General features: G+C 34.7%; 1 protein-coding gene across 1 annotated transcript; it reads right to left on the bottom strand.

Annotated features, from left to right (window-relative positions):
- Positions 1–512: 512 nt before the first annotated feature.
- LOC125840651 (F-box/kelch-repeat protein At3g06240-like) lies at positions 513–1,595 on the bottom strand. Its single transcript, XM_049519629.1, has one exon. It carries the CDS (start codon positions 1,593–1,595, stop codon positions 513–515), a length of 1,083 nt encoding a protein of 360 aa, XP_049375586.1.
- Positions 1,596–20,252: the final 18,657 nt, after the last annotated feature.

The raw sequence follows: 20,252 nt of genomic DNA, 5'->3' as shown, positions 1-20,252 counted from the left end.
ATTGAGCAACTACATTTAGAATTTTCTTAACTCATATAAACCATATGATACTATTTCATTACTTTTTCTAACTTTAATTTATACTTGATATATTAATGAAAAGAGATTTTTTAAATAAAAAAGTATAGCTAGAGAGGAATCTGTTTATGTGTGTACACAATAGTAAGAATAATATTAAATATTTTCTGTCGATACTGTCCAAAAATTCCTATAAAAATTTAACACTAAAGTAAACTTACTACATGATTAAAACATACTCCCTACTAGCTGATATTAATTTATTTAACCACTTCTTTCTTAGAAAATAAATGGCTCATGTTCTTTGCCTTGCAACAATAAATAAATAAATAAATAAAGCTTTGACAAATATAAGTTGAATTAAATAAACAAAGCTTCGGTAAATATTTCTTGCAATAGAAAAGTTTGTGATCAATAGGTTAACAAATAAAATAAGAGACAATAACTTGACAGAAAAAAAAGGACAAAGTATTTCAACCAAACATAAGCAAATACTAAGTAAGTAATCTTGGAGAGACTAAACTTTCTGTAAAAGCAAATCCATTCTGAAGGATGCCATGAGGCAACAATGTAAAGGGACCTCTCTCTGTTCTATATGCGTTTTCCCCAGATTCACAATGTAAGCACCAGAATAACACTTCACCATCTGCAAATCTATATTTTGGTGCAGCTATACATATATCAGGATCTGCTATAGAAAATATTCTATGCCAAGATTCCTTAAGACCATAATCATTCATCACCCATAACGTAAAAGTGCGATTCCCCTGAATATACGCATTAGTGTAAGCACACAACATTCCATCCAATATTGAAATGCCAATATTAATGCTGATCAAGCTTATTTGCTCTGGTAATGATATTTCTCCATACACTTCATGGGAAATATCAAATGAAACCACAAAATATCTTTTTGAATTACCAACCCAATGAAATGAACCATGTATAAATGCCAATGAATGCATACCATGAACCATACAACAAATGTCACGAGGATGTTCAACAATTTTTCTCCAAGAACCACTTTTCAGTGCGAGAACTTCACCAGGTACTCTGTTGTGATCACTTACACCATTGGGAATTTTAAGTATCTTATAATCATTACTGGTCGAATCAAAACACATTCCCAAACATGAAAATTCCTCCATTGGAAATTCTGGATTGGGAAGTACAATTGATTCTCCAGTGGAGGGATTCCATAGCAAAAGTATTTGGCGTTCAACACTATTTTCATAAACCTTGATAATAACCAATCCGTCACAACAACAGTAGACTATGCAATGTCGTGGTTCAATATTTAAAGGGCAATTCAGTTCCCGTATATCCTCTACCAATTGCACCGATGATACCGAACAACTATAAATGGAAAATATAGACTTCTTAGGGCGCAATTTGTAGAACAGAAATTTTTGGAAAGTTTTGTCCTTCTTGGCGTGAGTGAGATTCTTCATCTTAAAATATGGCTCATCGATCAGTGTACCCCAAAATTTTGAAACACATTTGAATCGAAGAAGAGACCGCACAGGCAACCTACTGAGGATTCCCACAAGTATATTCTCTTCAGAGTAAACATCCATGGCCTAGATAGACAAGAAAATTCTATCATACACCTTTTTTTAAAGTATTGAAATATTACATAATTATTACCAAAAGTTTTATAAAGATAAACAAGAAAGCTTGTTAATTTATATAATTATCTTCTATTACCAAAATAAAATAGTGTATTAAAAAGTGAGAAAAATTTAACAAGAGAAAAAAGCTAAGTCCTTTGTTAGTTGAAACATGAGAGAGAAACTAATAAGACAAGCACTTTAAGAAAATATTTAACTATTCAATGTTTCAGTGAAGACATAAAACTGGTATAAGGATCATATATTTTTCACCTATCCTTATTTTCTAGCGTGACTTTAACATTTTTGTGGTTGAAACAATTAATGATTGGCAGCAATGCATTCTTGTTCAACTAAAGTTTACCAGTAGGTGTGTGATTGGTATGAAAAAAAGATTAAATCTTAGGCTTGTATATTTATTTTATCCACATTGTTTCACAATTATCATAGGTAGAAGGATTTGGTCATTGCAAAATGAATGATGATTCTATTCTCCCTCATGAAATGATAGAACCTAAATAGGGAAAAAATACATTTTATCCATAGAAATAGAGCACACACAGATACTTAGTCAAACCAATAATAAATTGAATGTATAAACTCAGGTGGTAACACGTGAACTCACTTGTTCCCAATCAACAATATTCATTATTTTTTCTTGTTTTGATGGTTCCACAAATCTTGATCCTGAATTTACAAAATTGGATGAAATTGGCTTATGTTGTCAAAAATAACACAGACATACACAAAATAGAAAAAAAAAGTACCTTTGAGAACTTGATTGACAAGTATTGACTTGTTGTTCAGATGTTTATCAACCATCTTTGAAGATTTAATTTGAATGCTTAATTTTTTTCTTTATTTATAAATTGGTTATATTTATTTATGGAAGAAACATAAATACATTACCAATAGAAGAAATTTTTATAATTTACCCTAATAGATACTATCCAAAAAAATAACACTATAGATTGCTTTCCATAAATTCATTATTCAATAGCTAAATTTATATTATTTAATAAAATATATTTAACGATTATTAGATACAAATTAATCTTCTAGTCTTAACGTGGTTATTCATTACCGAGTGTTAATTTTATCAAAATATTGGATTTTCATGTTCCATTTAGCAAGAACACATGTCATACACTGTCAGATATTAAAATACTATATATTAAATATATTTTTTTCATGGAGCTCATAGCCAAAGGAAAAATTAATTTTGTCCATACTTTTTGCTTACAGTTTTATCTTTTCTTATAGTAAATTTATCATCACTTTATTAAACCTAGTTATATATGCGTTTGTTTATAATTAAGGTAGGCATATATATAGCTATACACACACGATATAAATCACATTATGCATGTTCTAATTAAAATAATATTTGATTTATTTATATCTTATATACTATACGGTATAAATCATGTATAATAAATATTATTATATAATACAATGAATAAATCAAGTATGTTATTTGGACTATAAATACACTGTATTATTGATGTGTATTTGAAACACCAATTATTAGATAAGCTTGCAAGAAATTTATACATCAGTTTCTACTCTTTAAAAATAGAAGTCTATTCATTTCCTTTAAATGAACTACTTATTCGATAAACATGTAATTGGATAAGCATGCAATATGGTAAGCTTGCATTTGTTTAAGATTTCAATTGGATAAGCTTACAATTAAATAATATGCAATAAGATAAACTTGAAATTGGATAAGATTACAAACAAGTTGTCAACTTGTAAGTTTCTTATACTGTAGCCTCTATTATGTAATAAATAGGAAGCCAATTAAATTTATTAAATTAAAATTGAATCATAAATCATAAACCAAGCGATTTCAATTTGTAAGTTGGGGTCTTTATTTTATTACAATTTGCAATATACTATTTACATGTGCAGTTCTTATGTTTCCATATATATATATATATATATATATTCTTCATTTTTGAAATAAAGTAATTAGTGTTTGATTACAAGATGATAAGATATATTAGAGATTGAAGAAATGTTTACTACGATGATAATATTAAGGAAGAGGATATCCCAACAATGTTGCAAAAAGAAGAGTGTCATTCCATCTATCCATGAGGTTCAAAGGATGTGATGAGTCAGAGATTTTGACTCATTTGAGGCCTTTTTAGTTCAACAATTAGTGTCCTTAATACCTTTTTAAGTTCGTATCTAATGATTTATTGTGTTTTGTAGCTATGAAGTCTCAAGGAAAAGGCAAGGATGAATCACAAAAAAGAGACTAAAACAATGGAAAAAGAGGAAAATCGTGACATCGATGCTCGCCAAAAGGCACTCGGCGAATCACTAAATTTTCTAGATCTCACAAAAAATGAGAGTCATTAACTCAAATGCTAAAGATAGGTTGGTGAGAAGAATAGCTAAACGGCGACTCACCGAACGCAATCGGTGAACTAACAAGTGCTCGCCAAAAGTTACAGTACATTTAAGCCAAGATTAAGGCCAAAAGGTAAGATTGGATGATAATCAACTACTCGCCAAATATGAACGGTGAACTCCATCGAGCTCACCAACTGTGGTTTAAACCCTTGAAGCCCGAAACCAAGAAAGGCGAGAAGAAGAAAAAGTCGGCGAGAACGACTAACAATTCTAACTAAGAAATTTGATGAAGTTTTGGGGAACTATAAATAGCAGAAAGGAGAGAAAAATGCATCTTTTTAGCTTATAGAATGGGATCTGAAACTTTTCTGAAAGAGTACAATAGAAAACATCTATTTTGTAGTGTGAAAAACAAGCTGGTAACCCATAATTTTTAGGATTTTTGAAATGGGTCTGTTTAATTTAAGTTGCAAATCATCAATCTGATGGTCGAGAATTTTTTTGGTTTACTTTCTTGTACTTTTAATATGATTGGCTAAAACCCCTATTCTAGGGGTATGCACATGAAATTGGGTTTTGATTAAATTTGTGGGATAATGTGTATTGCTATGTTGTACCTTGATTTTCATGTATTTCATTTGATTATCATGAGTTCAATTTGTGAATTAATGTTGCAAATTTAATCCTAGCTTTAGATCTTTGTATATTGCTTGAGAGAGAGTATATGAAGTGGGTAATTGAGTTGTTTCTTGCATATTAGTTTGAAATTCTTTATTTGCTTGAGAAAGGAATTTGGGGTTTCACCTCTAAATGGTAGTCTTGCTCGAGAGAAAAGATTGATGTCAAGGTATTGGGTTGGTTAGTTTATTACACATGTGAGTGCCCAAGAGAAATTCTTGTGAAAAACATATTATGATTGAGAAATACGATGTGTTTAAGATTGACCCATCCTATCCATGGGTAATTAAGGTTATTGAGCAATCACATTGATCCACCTTTTAAAATCGATACCCACTTCCGCACACTCCTAGCTTCCTAATCCACTTGTTTGTTAATCTCTTGTTTAAGTTTGATTGATCAAAATTGGTTACAAAACAATCTCTATGTTATAGTTGGAATCATTTTCACCCTTGTTACCATCTACTTGCAATGAATTGGGTTACAATTTGACATTGTAATTGAACTCTTTCACATACCACTCCTTGTGGAATTCGACCACGACCTCATATGTTCGGTAATTATACTGCTTTTGCTTACTTGTTTGATGGGTTTACAATGCAAGTAATTTGAGCCTTATCAAAAATGGTGCCACTATCGGGGAGTGGTGCTTAAAATTCTTTTAATGAAATGTCTTTGTAAGCTAATTTAGTGTAGTAGAATACTCTTATTATTGTTTCATTATTTTGTTCATTTTAGGTGACGACATGAGTGTCATTGATAAAAATGATTCTAGTCAACATGGTCATAGTGATAATGTGGGAAATTTAGATGATGTGAATTTCAACTCCATAGAAAGTACGAGAAATACCCGATTACCCCCAACTATGGAGAATGCTATATTTCATGTAACCGGAACCACGCTTCAACTGCTCCAAATTAAGGGAATGTTTGGGGTTCTTTCTTATGAGGATCCCCATGAGCACATTCACAACTTTGTGGATGTATGTGGCCCATTCACTTTTAGGAACATCAACAAAGATTCCATTCCATTGAGGCTTTTTCCTTTTTCGCTGATGGGGGAGGCCTCAAAATTGTTAGTTGAACTTCCAAGGGATTTGTTCAGTACTACTTGGGATGAGTTAACTAAGGTAATATTTGAGAGCTTCTTTTCTCTAAAGATGGTGAATAATGTAACATCCCGCCTTAGGAAGAGTTAAATTTAGAAAGAACTAATTTGGAAAGAGTTAATTTGAGATTTGTTCAAGTTAAGCTTAATTTGTAAGTTTTGGGTCAACTTCAAATGACCATAACTGTTATTACAAGATGAGTTAGGTGGCCCATAAGATATCAATGGAATGGTTGTTAAATCCTCTTTACAATGCCACCGAGTTTGCTAAAATATGAGTTCAGATGAGGGAGATATGCCCATTTGAGTTCAGCCTATCCAATTAAAGAATTTGACCCGAATTAATGAGGGGTATTTTGGTGTTTTCCTTACCCCATCAACTTTAAACGTTTTTGGTAATATTTCAAGGGTCTAAACTGATTTTGTTCAGTTTTCACAATTCTAAAATACGCTTAGAGTTTTAGAGAGAAGTTCAAGAGGAGAAAGAAAGAAGAAGATTTAAGCACTCAAGGACTTCTTGCAATCTTCGAGGAGTTTTCGCCAACGATTCCGTCCTAACGAGGTATATAAGTTTTCATAGTATTGAGTTCGTTCTCCCACTCACCAATCATATAAATATTAGCCATAATTTCATTCTTGAGGTTGAATGATTTGAGTTTTTGATGAGAATTCTTGAGGTGTTGTTGTTCGTTCTTGAATCATGATGTTTGGTCGAGTTCATGAGGCGAGGATCTTGTTTTTGAGTATTTTTCTAGAGGGTTTTTTAGTAGTTCATGGAATTAAGTTGGGTAAATGAATCTAAGAGAGTTTGAAAGAAATCAATTGATTTTAGGCAAAGTAGAGCCAAGAATCGAGGAGGAAAAATTAGTCGGGTTTTCTGGGCAAGGGTTTGCGCGCCGCGCCAGCAGTTCGCCATGATTTGTGCTCTGTAGTTTAGGGGCTAGCGCTCCGTGCCACTCAGCGCGCCAGGGTATCCTTCCCCATCCTTTTTTCGTCGTTTTGCCCTGTCAGAGTTCTATAAAAGTATACCTCCTTTCTGATTCTAACTACTCTAAACATCGAGAGATCCTTCATAACATGGATCTAACCCTTGAATTCATAATTCAAATTCAAGGTAGAGTTAAGAGTAAAGTCTTGAGAGTTCTTTCGAGTCATTTTAAGAAGTCTTTTACAATCTTTTAAAACTTGTTTTAAGACTTGAGTATGAGGATGAGGATGAGGAGAGTTGAGTTTCATTTTTCAAAATGAATATATGGGAACTAAGTATTCCCAAGAGTAAATGTTTTTACATTTAAAATGAGAAGGAAACCTTCATTTCCAAATGAGTTCATGAGGAGTTTTGAGTATAATCTTTTTTAAGAGAATCTTTTGAATAATAATCTCAAAGTTTGAGAATGAGGAAATGTTTTTAAACATATGAGTTGAGTATATTTTGGGAGTAGTATTGAGCACCGATATGGGGACGAGTTCAAACAACTCAAAGTCCTCATAAATCGTGTACCAACCATGGGTAGAAAAGGTCATACATTTTAGATGATTCCTTATTGCTTTTTAAGCATAGCTTACTGGATCCACTTAGTTGAGGATGTATTATACTCCGGCAAGGTATAGGACAGTTCTTGCAGTGTGGGTGAGACGATGTATTAGTACATAACTCATAGTGATGGTTATCGGTTAGAGAATCTCCCAAATTGAGTTCTTTTTAATCTTTACATACAAACTGAGTTATTATTGTATTTTTAAATACATTGAGTTCTTATTTATTGTTTTAAGATCTTTCTTTATATAGCATCTTTATTGTTGCTTTTTATATCGTATTGAGTTAAGGTTGAGTTGAGTTAAGATGAGGTAAGTATGTTCCTTTCCTTCCAGTTCAAGCCTATATGTCTATGCTTTAAAGCTCCCCTTACATGCTCATACATTCCATGTACATACACCATATTGCTTGCATCTTTCATGATGCAGCTACATGTAATCAGGATCATTAACCGATGTCCATTGATCCAGTCGTGTTCCAGCTAGAGTTGGTGAGCCTCTTTGCTTTCCGAAGGGTTTCACATCGAGTTTACATTTAAGCTTTGTTTATTAGAATGTCGTGGGTCTTGTCACGACGTTCATCTTAGTTAGTAGAGGCTTCATAGACAGTAGTAGCTGAGAAGTCTTTTCATTTCTATTGTTAATGTTTAAGACTTGAGTTGCCTCTTATGGCCAGTTTTAATATTTTTAAATGTTCTAAGTTAATCATTTTGAGACGTTGAGTTAAACCTTTACATTTGAAGTTTATTTATCGCTTAGTAAGTTTTCCGCTGAGAGTTGAACCAAGCCAAGGGTTCGCTTGGGCCATATATGGTTCTCGAATGCCAGTTGCGTCCAGGGTGTAGGCTTGAGGCATGACAAACTTGGTATCAGAGCACAGAGTTAAAGAGTCCTAGGGTGTCTATGAAGCCGTGTATGTAGAGTTGTAGTTATTGGTGTGAAGCGCGCCACATCTATAATTAGGAGGCTGCGACATTTAGGAAACAATTCCCTTCTTTCATACTTTTTTTGTACGATAGAGTTTAACTCTATAAAAGTCTCTTTCTAATTCGTGCTTGCGCGTATATTTTCAGATCATGCCTCCACGAAGATCTGTTTGAGGTCGTCCTACTAGGAGGAATGTTGATCCCCAGAATCAAAGGGTACCCAATGCACCAGAAGTGCAACCCCTAGGAGAGATCACTAAGTTGAGTTCCGGGATGCTATCCAGATGTTGAATCAAGTTGTGACCAACCAAGCTGGGCAACAAATAGGGAATCAACTGGATGTGGCTGATACATCCAAGATTCGTTAGTTCATAAGGATGAATCCTCCAGACTTCACCATTCAAGTGACATTGAGGTTCCGGAGAACTTTGTGGAAGAGTTGCAGAATGTGTTTGAAGTGATGCATGTTGCTGATGTTGATCAAGTGGAGTTGGCTGCATACCAACTCAAAGGTGTTGCTAGGATCTGACACGATCAATGGAAGAAGAGTAGAGGTGAAGAGGCACCAATTATGAGCTGGGCTATGTTCGAGAGTGCCTTCATGAGGCGTTTATTTCCCCGTGAGCTGAGAGAAGCAAAGGTAAGAGAATTCCTCACTCTTAAGCAAGAATCCATGAGTGTGCACGACTAAAGCCTCAAGTTCACTCAACTATCTCGTTATGCTCCAGAGATGGTTGTTGATATGAGGAGGAAAATGAGCTTATTTGTGTTTGGGTTGTCTTGTCTGTCAAGCAAAGAGGGTAAGGTTGCTATGTTGATAGGGTACATGGACATAGCAAGACTTATGATCTATGTGCAGTAGATTGAGGAGGACAAGTTGAGAGATAGAGAAGAGTTTCGGAACAAGAAAGTTAAGACTACGGGTAATGAGTCTAGACAACAGAAAACCAGAAATGCGAACCAGTCATCTTTTCAGAAAAGGGCAACTAGACCTGCTCCATCATCTCCTAGTGCACATGCACCAAGGAACATAGGTGAGTTAAAGAATCATAATTCTTAGAACTTCAGAGCTAGACATGCACAATCTCAAAGTAGTATGGCACAAAGAGGTAATTAGAATCCTGCATATGCTAAGTGTGGTAGGAACCACCCAAGATCATGTCGTAATGGCTCCACTGGTTGCTTCAAGAGTGGTCAAGCAGGTTACTTCATGAGAGAGTGCCCTAAGAATAGGTAGGGGAGTGGTAATAAGGGCAATGGACCCCAATCTTCTTCAGCGAGTCCACCAGACATAGCTGCACCTAGAGGAGCTACTTTAGGAACAGGCGAAGGAGCAAACCATCTGTATGCTATCACTAGTCACCAAGAGCAAGAGAATTCACCTGATGTTGTCACTGGTATGATAAAAAGTCTTTAATTTTGATGTATATGCATTGCTTAATCCAAGTGCGAGTCTATCTTTTGTGACTCCATATATTGCCATGAATTTTAATATTCTTCCGGAGAAACTTCTTGAGCCATTCAGTGTTTCTACACCTATTGGTGAGTCTATTCTAGCTGAGAGAGTTTATCGTGATTGTGTCATTTTTGTCAATCACAAGAACACCATGGCTGATTTAGTTGAGCTAGATATGGTGGACTTTGATGTTATTCTAGGTATAGACTGACTTCATGCATGTTATGCCTCAATTGCTTTTAGAACTCGAGTGGTTAAGTTCCATTTTCCTAATGAGCCAATTATTGAGTGGATGAGTAGTTCAACAGTGCCTAAGGGTCGTTTTATTTCGTACCTTAAGGCGAGAAAGTTAATTTCCAAGGGGTGTATCTATCACTTAGTCTAAGTTAATGACTCTACTGTTAAGACACCACATATTTAGTCAGTTCTAGTTATGAGTGAGTTTCTAGAGGTCTTTCCAGATGATCTTCCCGGAGTCCCTCTTGAGAGAGAAATAAACTTCGATATAGAAATTCTTCCTGATACTCGACCTATCTTTATTCCGCCATATATAATGGCTCCCGCTGAGTTGAAAAAGTTAAAAGAGCAGTTGAAAGATCTCCTTGATAAAGGTTTTATTCAACCAAGTGTCTCACCTTGGGGCACTCCGGTCTTATTTGCGAGGAAGAAAGATTGTTCTCATAGGATGTGTATTGAGTACCACCAATCGAACAAGGTTACTATCAAGAATAAATAACCTCTTCCGAGAATTGATGATTTATTTGATCAGCTTCAGGGTATCACTTGTTTTTCTAAGATAGACCTCAGACTAGGCTATCATCAGTTGAGAGTAAGATAAAGTGACATCCCTAAGATAGCATTCAGGACCCGTTATGGTTATTATGAGTTTCTAGTGATGTCTTTTGGCTTAACTAATGCTCCTGCAACATTTATGGATCTTATGAACAGAGTGTTTAAGCCTTATCTTGATATTTTTGTTATCATGTTCATTGATGACATTCTAATTTATTCGAGGAATGAGGAAGATCATGCTAGTCATCTTAGAGTAGTTCTGCAAACCCTCAAGGATAGAGAGTTGTATGCTAAATTCTCAAAGTGTGAGTTTTGGCTTGAGTCTGTGGCATTCTTGGGCCACATTGTTTTCGGTGATGGAATTCGAGTTGATACTCAGAAGATTGAGGCTATGCAAAACTGGCCTACACCTACATCTCCGACTAATATTACGAGTTTCTTGGGATTGGTTGGGCATTATATGAGGTTTGTCAAGGGGTTTTCTTCTATCTCATCCCCTTTGACAAAGTTGACTCAGAAGACATCAACATTTCAATGGTCTAAAGCATGTAAGAAAAGCTTTTCGAAATTGAAAACGCGATTGACTACTGCCAGTGTTGACCTTACCGGAGGGTACACAAGGCTTTGTTGTGTATTGTTATGCGTCCAGAGTTGGACTGGGTCGTGTATTGATGCAAAATGGAAAAGTTATGGCTTATGCCTCCAGAAAACTTAAGATTCACGAGAAGAATTACCTAACCCATGATCGAGAGTTGGCTGTTGTAGTATTTGCTTTGAAAATTAGGCGTCACTATTTCTATGGTGTTCATGTAGATGAGTTCACCGATCACAAGAGTCTTCAGTACGTATTCAGTCAGAAAGAGCTTAATCTCAGACAAAGGAAGTGGTTAGAGTTACTCAAGGATTATGACATGAGTATTATTTATCACCCATGTAAGGCTAATGTTTTTGCTGATGCCTTGAGCAGGTTATCTATGGGTAGTACTGCCCATGTTGAGGAAGGCAAGAAAGAATTAGCCAAAGATATGCATAGACTTGCACGATTGAGAGTCCGGTTAATGGATTCTAATTAAGGTGGAGTGGTGATGATGAATGGGGCTTAATCATCACTAGTATCTGAAGTGAAGGAGAAGCAAGATCAAGACCCATTTTTGCTTGATTGGAAGGAAAATGTTCGTAAGTAGGAAGTGATGGCTTTTGAACAAGGGGGAGATGGCGGATAATCTATCTATCCTGGTTCCACAAAGATGTATCTCGACTTGAGAGAAGTCTATTGGTGGAGTAGTATGAAAAAGTGCATTGCAGAGTTCGTTGCTAAGTGCCCGAATTGCCAACAAGTCAAGGTAGAGCACCAAAGTCCCGGTGGTATAAATGAGAACATAGATCTTTCGGAATGGAAGTGGGAGATAATCAATATGGATTTCATCACTGGTTTGCCGAGGTCTCACAGGCAAAATGATTCTATTTGGGTGATTATAGATCGGATGACTAAATCAGCCCACTTTTTACCAGTAAAGACTACCCATTAAGCAGAAGATTATGCCAGATTATATATTCAAGAGATAGTCAGACTTCATGGAGTTCTTGTGTCGATCATTTCATATAGAGGTGCACAATTCACCACACAGTTTTGGAAGTCTTTCTAGAAAGGTTTGGGTTCGAAGGTAAATTTGAGTATTGTTTTCCATCCTGAGACTGATGGTCAAGTAGAGCGCACGATTCATACTTCAGAGGATATGTGGAGGGATTATGTGATCGATTTGAAGGGTAATTGGGATGATCACTTACCTCTCATTGAGTTTGCTTACAACAACAATTACCACTCTAGCATCTAGATGGCTCCTTATGAGGCTCTTTATGAGAAAAGATGTAGATGTCCTATTGGATAGTTTGATGTTGGTGAGGCTGGGTTGATAGGACCAGACTTGGTTCATCAAGCTATGGAGAAAGTGAAGACTATTCAAGAAACGATGAAAACAGCGCAAAGTCGTCAAAATCCTATACCGATGTTAGGAGAAGAGACTTAGGGGTCGTTTGGTAGGCCGTATTATAACAAATAGTCTGTGTATTATGTATGGTATTATTTAGTACTATGTTTGGTAGAAATTTGGACCTATGTATAACTAATCCATGAATTAGTTATACATCCTACATGGTATTATAGGATGTATTACTAATACCTTCCATTTGGAGGTATTAGTAATGCATAGGATATAATATCATGTGATAAGTCTATGTAAAGACAAAAATATCCTCAAATCATTTTAATTTATTTTGTTTATTTTCTTGATTTTATGTTTTATATTTGTACTAGTAAATTTATTTAAATAAATTAGCTTACAAAATATTTAGTGAGAGTTGTTTGTTACTAAATAAATCCAATACAAATTAATACAATTTTTGAAATGTGAGTTGTTTAACATTAACTAATTAAAAAAGGTAAATATATCACCACATGATGTTTGCAATCTTAATTGAATATATATATATATATATATATATATATTTGTGTGATTTTCTAATTATTTGTATTTTGAACAATTTATAAAATTACATACATATTAAAACTACAAGATGACATTTCGTAAGTGATCAATTTACTAAGATGACAATTATTTATCCTCAAATAATTTAAGTGAAAAAAGGCAAACATGACAACAAAATTGTTCTTCTCATAGCTAGTTAGAAGGCCATAAAAAATAATATTGTCGGACAATTATTTACCTTAACCCAATTACATAATAATTCAAGGATATAATTGGAAAAAAGTTTTTATAAAGTTTTAATCCAAACACAAGATGAGATGGAAAACAATAAACCAAACACTTGATAAAAATAAACCATGCATTACTAATCCCTGCATTACTAATCCTAGCATTACTAATCCCTGCATTATTAATTTTGTACCAAACGACCCCTTAGAGTTTGAGGTGGACGATTGGGTTTACTTGAAGGTGTCACCCATGAAGGGTGTTATGAGATTTGGTAAGAAGGGGAAGCTTGGTCCTCAGTATATTGGTCCTTACAGGATATCCAAGAGAATTGGCAATGTAGCTTATGAGTTAGAGCTACCACCAGAGTTAGCAGCAGTCTATCCAACTTTTCACATTTCTATGTTGAAGAAGTGTATGAGCGATCATTTGCTTATCATACTGACTAAAGATATTGGTATTAAGGACAACATATCTTATGAGGAGATTCCCATTGAGATACTTGATCATCAGGTTCGCAAGCTGAGACCCAAGGAGGTTGCATCAGTCAAGTTCTGGTAGAGGAACCAGTTTGTTGAGGAGGCTACTTGGGAGGATAAGGAGGATATGAAGAAGAGATACCCACGTCTCTTTACTTCTGGAGAAATTTAAGACCAAGGTAATGACTTCTTGTAAAACACTCTTTAAGTTGATATGCTATGTTGTGTTAAATTGCATGTTGGGTGTTTGAGTTGGGTGTTAGATGCTGCAACTCTTAGTTCTACTTAGAGTGATCTCATTCGAGGACGAATGTTCCCAAGGTGGTGATATTAGAGTCTGGAGCCAAAAGGGTAAGAAATTTTTTCGAAAATTCCAAAAGGGCAACAAAATTAATTATCAAACCAAAAGGACAACTTTTTTTGACGCCACTTAAATTCGTTTAAATTAGGATATCCGTCGCAAGGTACGGAACCCCGTGCGACTTGCAAGGCGCGGCCGCCTTTTAGCCTTGTAAGGCTCAGCAGCCATGCCTTACAAGGCGCATGGGTTTCAGAGCCTTGAGATCAGTAATAAATGGTAATAGGGGGATGCAATTAATTAATGTAATTTGAACAAATTTAAGTGAACCCAATATTTGTTATACCAAAAAACTATTATAGGTTGAACAAATTGTATAATGTTTAAAATTCATCATATTGCAAAAGTGCAAGGATAATTAAGAAAATTGAATTTATATAATATATATAATAACATAACAGTAGATTCCAATTCATGAGCAGGCATTCTAGGTGTCCTTTTTTAAAAAGAAAAAAAAATTGGTCCGATTGTCTTTAAAAAAAATTAAAAAAAATATGTTCAATCCAATTATTTTTATTGTTAATAAATTTTTTAATTTATAATTTTGAAGATATTTCATAAATGATAAAAATTAATTATTTTTTAAAAGTATACTATTTGACTTAATTTTAGGATATTCGTAAAACCTTTTAGTTATAGATAGAGTTTAAAAATATTATTATTATTGTTATTTTTATAAATATACTATTATTGTTAATATTTGTTCAATTTAGCAATAAATAATAAATTCTAACAAGTATTACAAATAAGTGGATTGAACAAAAAAAATTTAACAATAATAGTTAAAATTGTAATAGAAAAATATTACAATTTCTATAAAATTGATAATTACAATTTTAACAATTTTTTTTACCAATAATAGTTAAAATTGATAATTAACTTTGTTGCCCTTTAGAAATTTTCGAAAAAATTTCTTGTCCTTTTGGCTCCGGCTCTTACAAGTTATGTCTATTATTTTTAAAAAAAGTTATGCTTCACTGGAAAATTCAATTTCTAAGCGTAAAAAATAAAAATTAACTTGCTTGAAAGACAAAAATGGAAAATCAACATTTATGAAAGGTAAATTGTGCAATCAAATGGGTCGAGTAAGAAATGAGCTTCTTATTATCTTTAACTTGAATTTATATATATATATATATATATCGTAAAGTTATTTTTATCTCGATTTATGTGATATTTGTGTGTTATAGTATTATGATTTATAATATTTTTAAAATGATTTTTAAATATATAATTTTTATTTTTTAAAAGAATTCTATCCAAATTCATGATCAAAATTTAATAATTTAGACTCTTAAAATTTTAATTAACATCAAAGTAAATAACACGAAAGAGTATTTTAAAGAGATATATATGAATGGTACTAGAATTATTTGTTAGATAAAATCTTAAGTTCTCTTTTAGCCAAGGATAATACAATTACGAACAAACTTGTTTTAATAATTTAATTAATTACATGTAAATAATTTAATTAATTACAATAATAGTTAAAATTGTAATAGAAAAATATTACAATTTCTATAAAATTGATATTACAATTTTAATTGTAATAGAAAAATTAAAATTTATTAACAATTACAAATAATTGGATTGAACAAAAAAAAATTATCGGAACAAAAATATTTTTTAAATTTTTTTTAAAGAATTTTAAACATTATACAATTTGTTCAACCTATAATAGTTTTTTGGTATAACAAATATTGGGTTCACTTAAATGTGTTCAAATTACATTAATTAATTGCATCCCCCTATTACCTTTTATTACTAATCTCAAGGCTCTGAAACACATGTGCCTTGTAAGGCGCAGGACTGCTGAGCCTTACAAGGTTAAAAGGCGGTCGCGCCTTGCGGCAAATATTCTAATTTAAACGAATTTAAACGGCGTTAAAGAAAGTTCCCCTTTTGGTTTGGTAATTAATTTTGTTGCTCTTTTGAAATTTTCAAAAAAATTTCTTGCCCTTTTGGCCTCGGACGCGGAGATATTGTAACATCCCGCCTTAGAAAGAGTTAAATTTAAAAAGAAGCAATTTGGAAAAGAGTTAATTTGAGATTTGTTCAAGTTAATCTTAAGTTGTGAGTTTTGGATCAACTTCAAACGGCCATAACTTTTAGTTATTGAATCTTGTTTTAATCATGCCTAATGTAGTATTTCTAGGTGTGATTGTGTGACATGATTCATGACCCTTGAAGGGTAAGTTATGAAGGGTTGTACATATTGATGAATGTTGTGTATAAACTCATGATTCACTTAAAAAGTGAAGATCCTATGACTAACGTGTAAATTGAGGTATTGTTGAAAGGCCATTCTTCCCTTAACCCCTACACTTGATTATGTATGAATTGTCTAGGATGATGATAGTGTTGTTGTGTTGATTGAAAGGCTATTCTCATGAAACAATATGAACAATAATGTGGAAGGTTTACTCACATATGTTGATTCTAAGGTTGAAAGTACATTCTCACTTTATTGAATCTATGAGCTATTTTATGGGTTGTATTAAATGACGGGCAAAGTATTCCTTCACACATGTAAAGGCAATTCAAGACTAATTATGTATAATTTGGGAAATAATGCTTAGCACCGAGTGGATATGGTCAATGAGGTAGAGGCCCTCCCATCAATACAATAGGCCGAGTCATCTAGATTATTCTTTTGAGATGGAAGCTCATCCGCCAATACAATAGGTCGGGTTTCTAGAAGCAATCTCCCTATCCAATAACTATGTGCCAACACAGGTCTTTAGCTAGTGGATCCACCTAAAACAGAATACATTTAGTTCTACCTTAGGCAAGTAGGACACCTTCTTTCGGTGTGGGGTTACATGACACCGGATTCCATGTTGCTCACATGGTCTATGTCGGTAATGGCTATTCTTCCCTATATGATAAGATAATGAATAAGACAAGAACTATTCTATGACTTCTTGATGAGTTTTACTTAGTAGGAGTGGGGGTATGGGACGTCACTTTTACATTGCACAAGTAGACTCAGTAGGATGTTATGGGATGGTTTCTTTATGTTATGATGAGACATGAATATATGCATGTATGTTGAATGAATAGTTGTTATGAATGACTTTCCTTATGTTCAAGTAATGTACATGACTATTTCCTTATTTATGACTATTGAGTATGATGAGGTCTAAAGATGATATGTATGACTAAGGTAGCTTCAAATGAGTACTTAGTATGGTTGGTATTATGAGATGCCAACCATACATTGCACAAGTGTTCCTTAGAGTTGCTAAGGTGATGGTTTTACTATGTTTTGAAGTTAAATGTGATTATGACTTGTGTTTTACCTTGAGAGTGCATGTTGATTTCCAAACTTGACAAATGCATAATTTTGAATAAAAATGTCCTTTTTATCATATTTCAAGGATTTTATGCATGCTTTCATACTTAGTACTTTATGTGCTAACCCATTTCTTCTACATTTACTATGAGGGTAGGTTCGTACTATTTCCTTCAAGTGAAGCTTGGGTTGGCTATTCCCTAGGCTAGGTGAGTCCTCAAGTTCGAGGACAAGATGTTATTGTTTCTAATTTCTATTGTACTTTCTATATTCAAGACTATTGATGTAAAGGGCTATGTCCCTAAGATTGTATTTGTATGTTTTAGATGGTGATTGAGACAAGCCTAGATTCTTATTTTCGTTTATGAAAAAGAAGTTTGACTTCAATTGTAAAAGTTTTAAATTTTTCCGCATCATTATTATGGCTTTATGTGTATGATTATGCTAAGGGCTTGTATGCGACCCTTTTGGGCTCAGGTACGCCATGTTACGTGTACGGGTACCCATGGGTCGTGACAAACTTGATATCAGAGCATAAGGTTTTCGAATGATATTTAGGTTGATGTCTCATGAACCACGTCTAGTAGAGTCTTGTTCATGAGTGTGAAGCACGCCACACTTATGAATGAGAGGTTATAAGATGTTTAGGAACTTTCACTTATTTCATTACTCTTTAGTCATGCTTTGGAGTCCTAACTCTATGAAGTCCTTTTTCCTCACCCTTCTCTTCTGATTAGAGGCAATGTGTACAAGAAGGGCTCATGCAAGAAGGGCGGAAGAGGAAAATGTGAATGAAGAGGTTCCTCCCCAAGATCCTCAAGACGCTCAAGTTCCTAATGATGAATGGGCTATGACTAATATAGAGATAAGGGCGGCTCTCCAAACATTGACTCAGCTCATGACGACTCAAACTTAATTCGTGACCATTTAAGCCCAAGTTATAACGGCCCAAGCCAATCGAGATGTGGGGCCTCAGGTAAACCCTAATGTGAGCACCATGGCCTCAAGGTTGAGAGACTTTACTAGAATGAACCCTCCTATGTTCTTTAGTTCTAAAGTGAATGAAGACCCACAAGAGTTTATGGAAGAGGTCTATAAGATAGTTGATGCTATGGAGGTTACTTTTATTGAGAAAGTCAAACTAGCCGGGTATCGATTGAAGGATGTGGCCCAAGTATGGTACACTCAATGGAAGGATAATAGGGCTATAAGAGAGGGTCTCATTAGTTTAGAAGTGTTCAAGAAAGCATTCATTGATAGGTTCTTTCCACGGGTAAAGAGGGGAGCAAAAGTGGAGCAATTTATCAACCTTCGTCAATGAGGTATGAGTGTCCAAGAATAGTCTTTGAAATTCACTAAGTTTTCCAAATATGCCCCGTCTTTGGTGTCTAACCCAAGGGATGAGATGAGTCGATTTGTAACGGGCGTGTCCGACTCCATTGAAGAAGAATGTCGTGCGGCAATGCTCCATGACAACATGGATATCTCACGGTTAATGGTATATGATCAACAAGTTGAGGAGACAAGGCTTAGGAAGAAGAATAGAGAGGTAAAGAGGGTAAGGACCAATGATGGAAATGCTTCTAAAGGTAAGTTTGAGGGTCAAAGTGGACCAAGGTTTAAGAAGAGGTTTTCCAACCAAAGCTCCTCCAATGCTCCAAAGACCAACAAAGATAGGGTGTCTAACCCTAAGTCTCAAGGAGGCAATCAGGGTGGATCTTCCATGGAGAGACCTACATGTGCCAAGTGCGGTAAGAAACATGAGGGAAAATGTCTTGTCGGTATGGTTGTGTGCTATGGATGTGGAAAAAGTGGGTATCAATTGAAAGATTGCCCAACCTGCATAGCTAAGGGGAGAGAGGGTAATCAAGCTCCTTCAAATTGTTCAAATCCTGATGCTCCCAAGAACAATTGCTTCTATGCTCTCCAATCTTGAGGTGAGCAAGAAAGTTCACCGGACGTGGTAACAGGTATGTTGCAAGTCTTTTCCATTGATGTCTATGCGTTATTAGACCTCAGTGTCACTTTATCATTTGTTACACCTTTTGTGGCTATGAAATTTGATGTACTCCCCGAAACCCTAATAGAGCCTTTTTCAGTTTCTACCCTAGTTGGAGACTCGGTTGTAGCTAGAAAAGTATATAGGAGATGTCCTATTTCTTTGTCTCATAATGTCACTTTGGTTGATTTAGTAGAATTAGATATGTTGGACTTTGATGTCATCTTGGGGATGGATTGGTTACATGCTTGTTTTGCGTCTATTGATTGTAGAACCCGGGTGGTCAAGTTTCAATTTCCTAATGAATCTACTTTAAAATGGAAGGGGGAAACTCTATCCCTAGAGGTCGACTCATTTCATGTCTAAAAGCTAGGAAAATGATTTCCAAGGGGTGTGTTCACCATAATGTTAGAGTCATGGACGTTGAGTCCGAGACTCCTTCATTAGAGTCGGTCCTCGTAGTAAGAGAGTATCCGGAAGTCTTCCCCGATGACTTGCCCGGTATTCCTCCCGAACGGGAAATAGACTTCAGCATTGATCTTTTTTCAGATACATAACTCATATCCACTCCCCTTTACCGGATGGCTCAAGCCGAATTGAAAAAATTGAAGGCACAACTCAAGGATTTGCTAGACAAGGGTTTTATTCAACCAAGCATATCTCCATGGGGTGCTCCGGTATTGTTTGTGTAAAATAAAGATGGATCCTTTAGGATGTGTATAGATTACCGCCAATTGAACAAGGTCACTATAAAGAATAAATATCCATTTTCTAAGATTGATGATTTGTTTGATCAACTCAAAGGGGCTAACATTTTCTCCAAAATAGGTCTTCGTTCGGGTTACCATTAACTAAGGCTAAGATGATGTGATATTCCCAAGACGGCCTTTAGGACCCGGTACGGTCACTACGAATTTGTGGT

The sequence above is a fragment of the Solanum verrucosum genome, unplaced genomic scaffold (genome assembly GCF_900185275.1).
Source record: "Solanum verrucosum unplaced genomic scaffold, falcon-dt-bn FXZP01000176.1, whole genome shotgun sequence".
Taxonomy (NCBI): Eukaryota; Viridiplantae; Streptophyta; class Magnoliopsida; order Solanales; family Solanaceae; genus Solanum; species Solanum verrucosum.
Note: the sequence above shows the minus strand (reverse complement) of the source record. Positions and strands in the feature narration are given on the sequence as shown.

Excerpts from the sequence above, each read along its gene's own strand:
- LOC125840651 (XM_049519629.1), bottom strand. The coding sequence starts at position 1,595 with ATGGATGTTTACTCTGAAGAGAATATACTTGTGGGAATCCTCAGTAGG.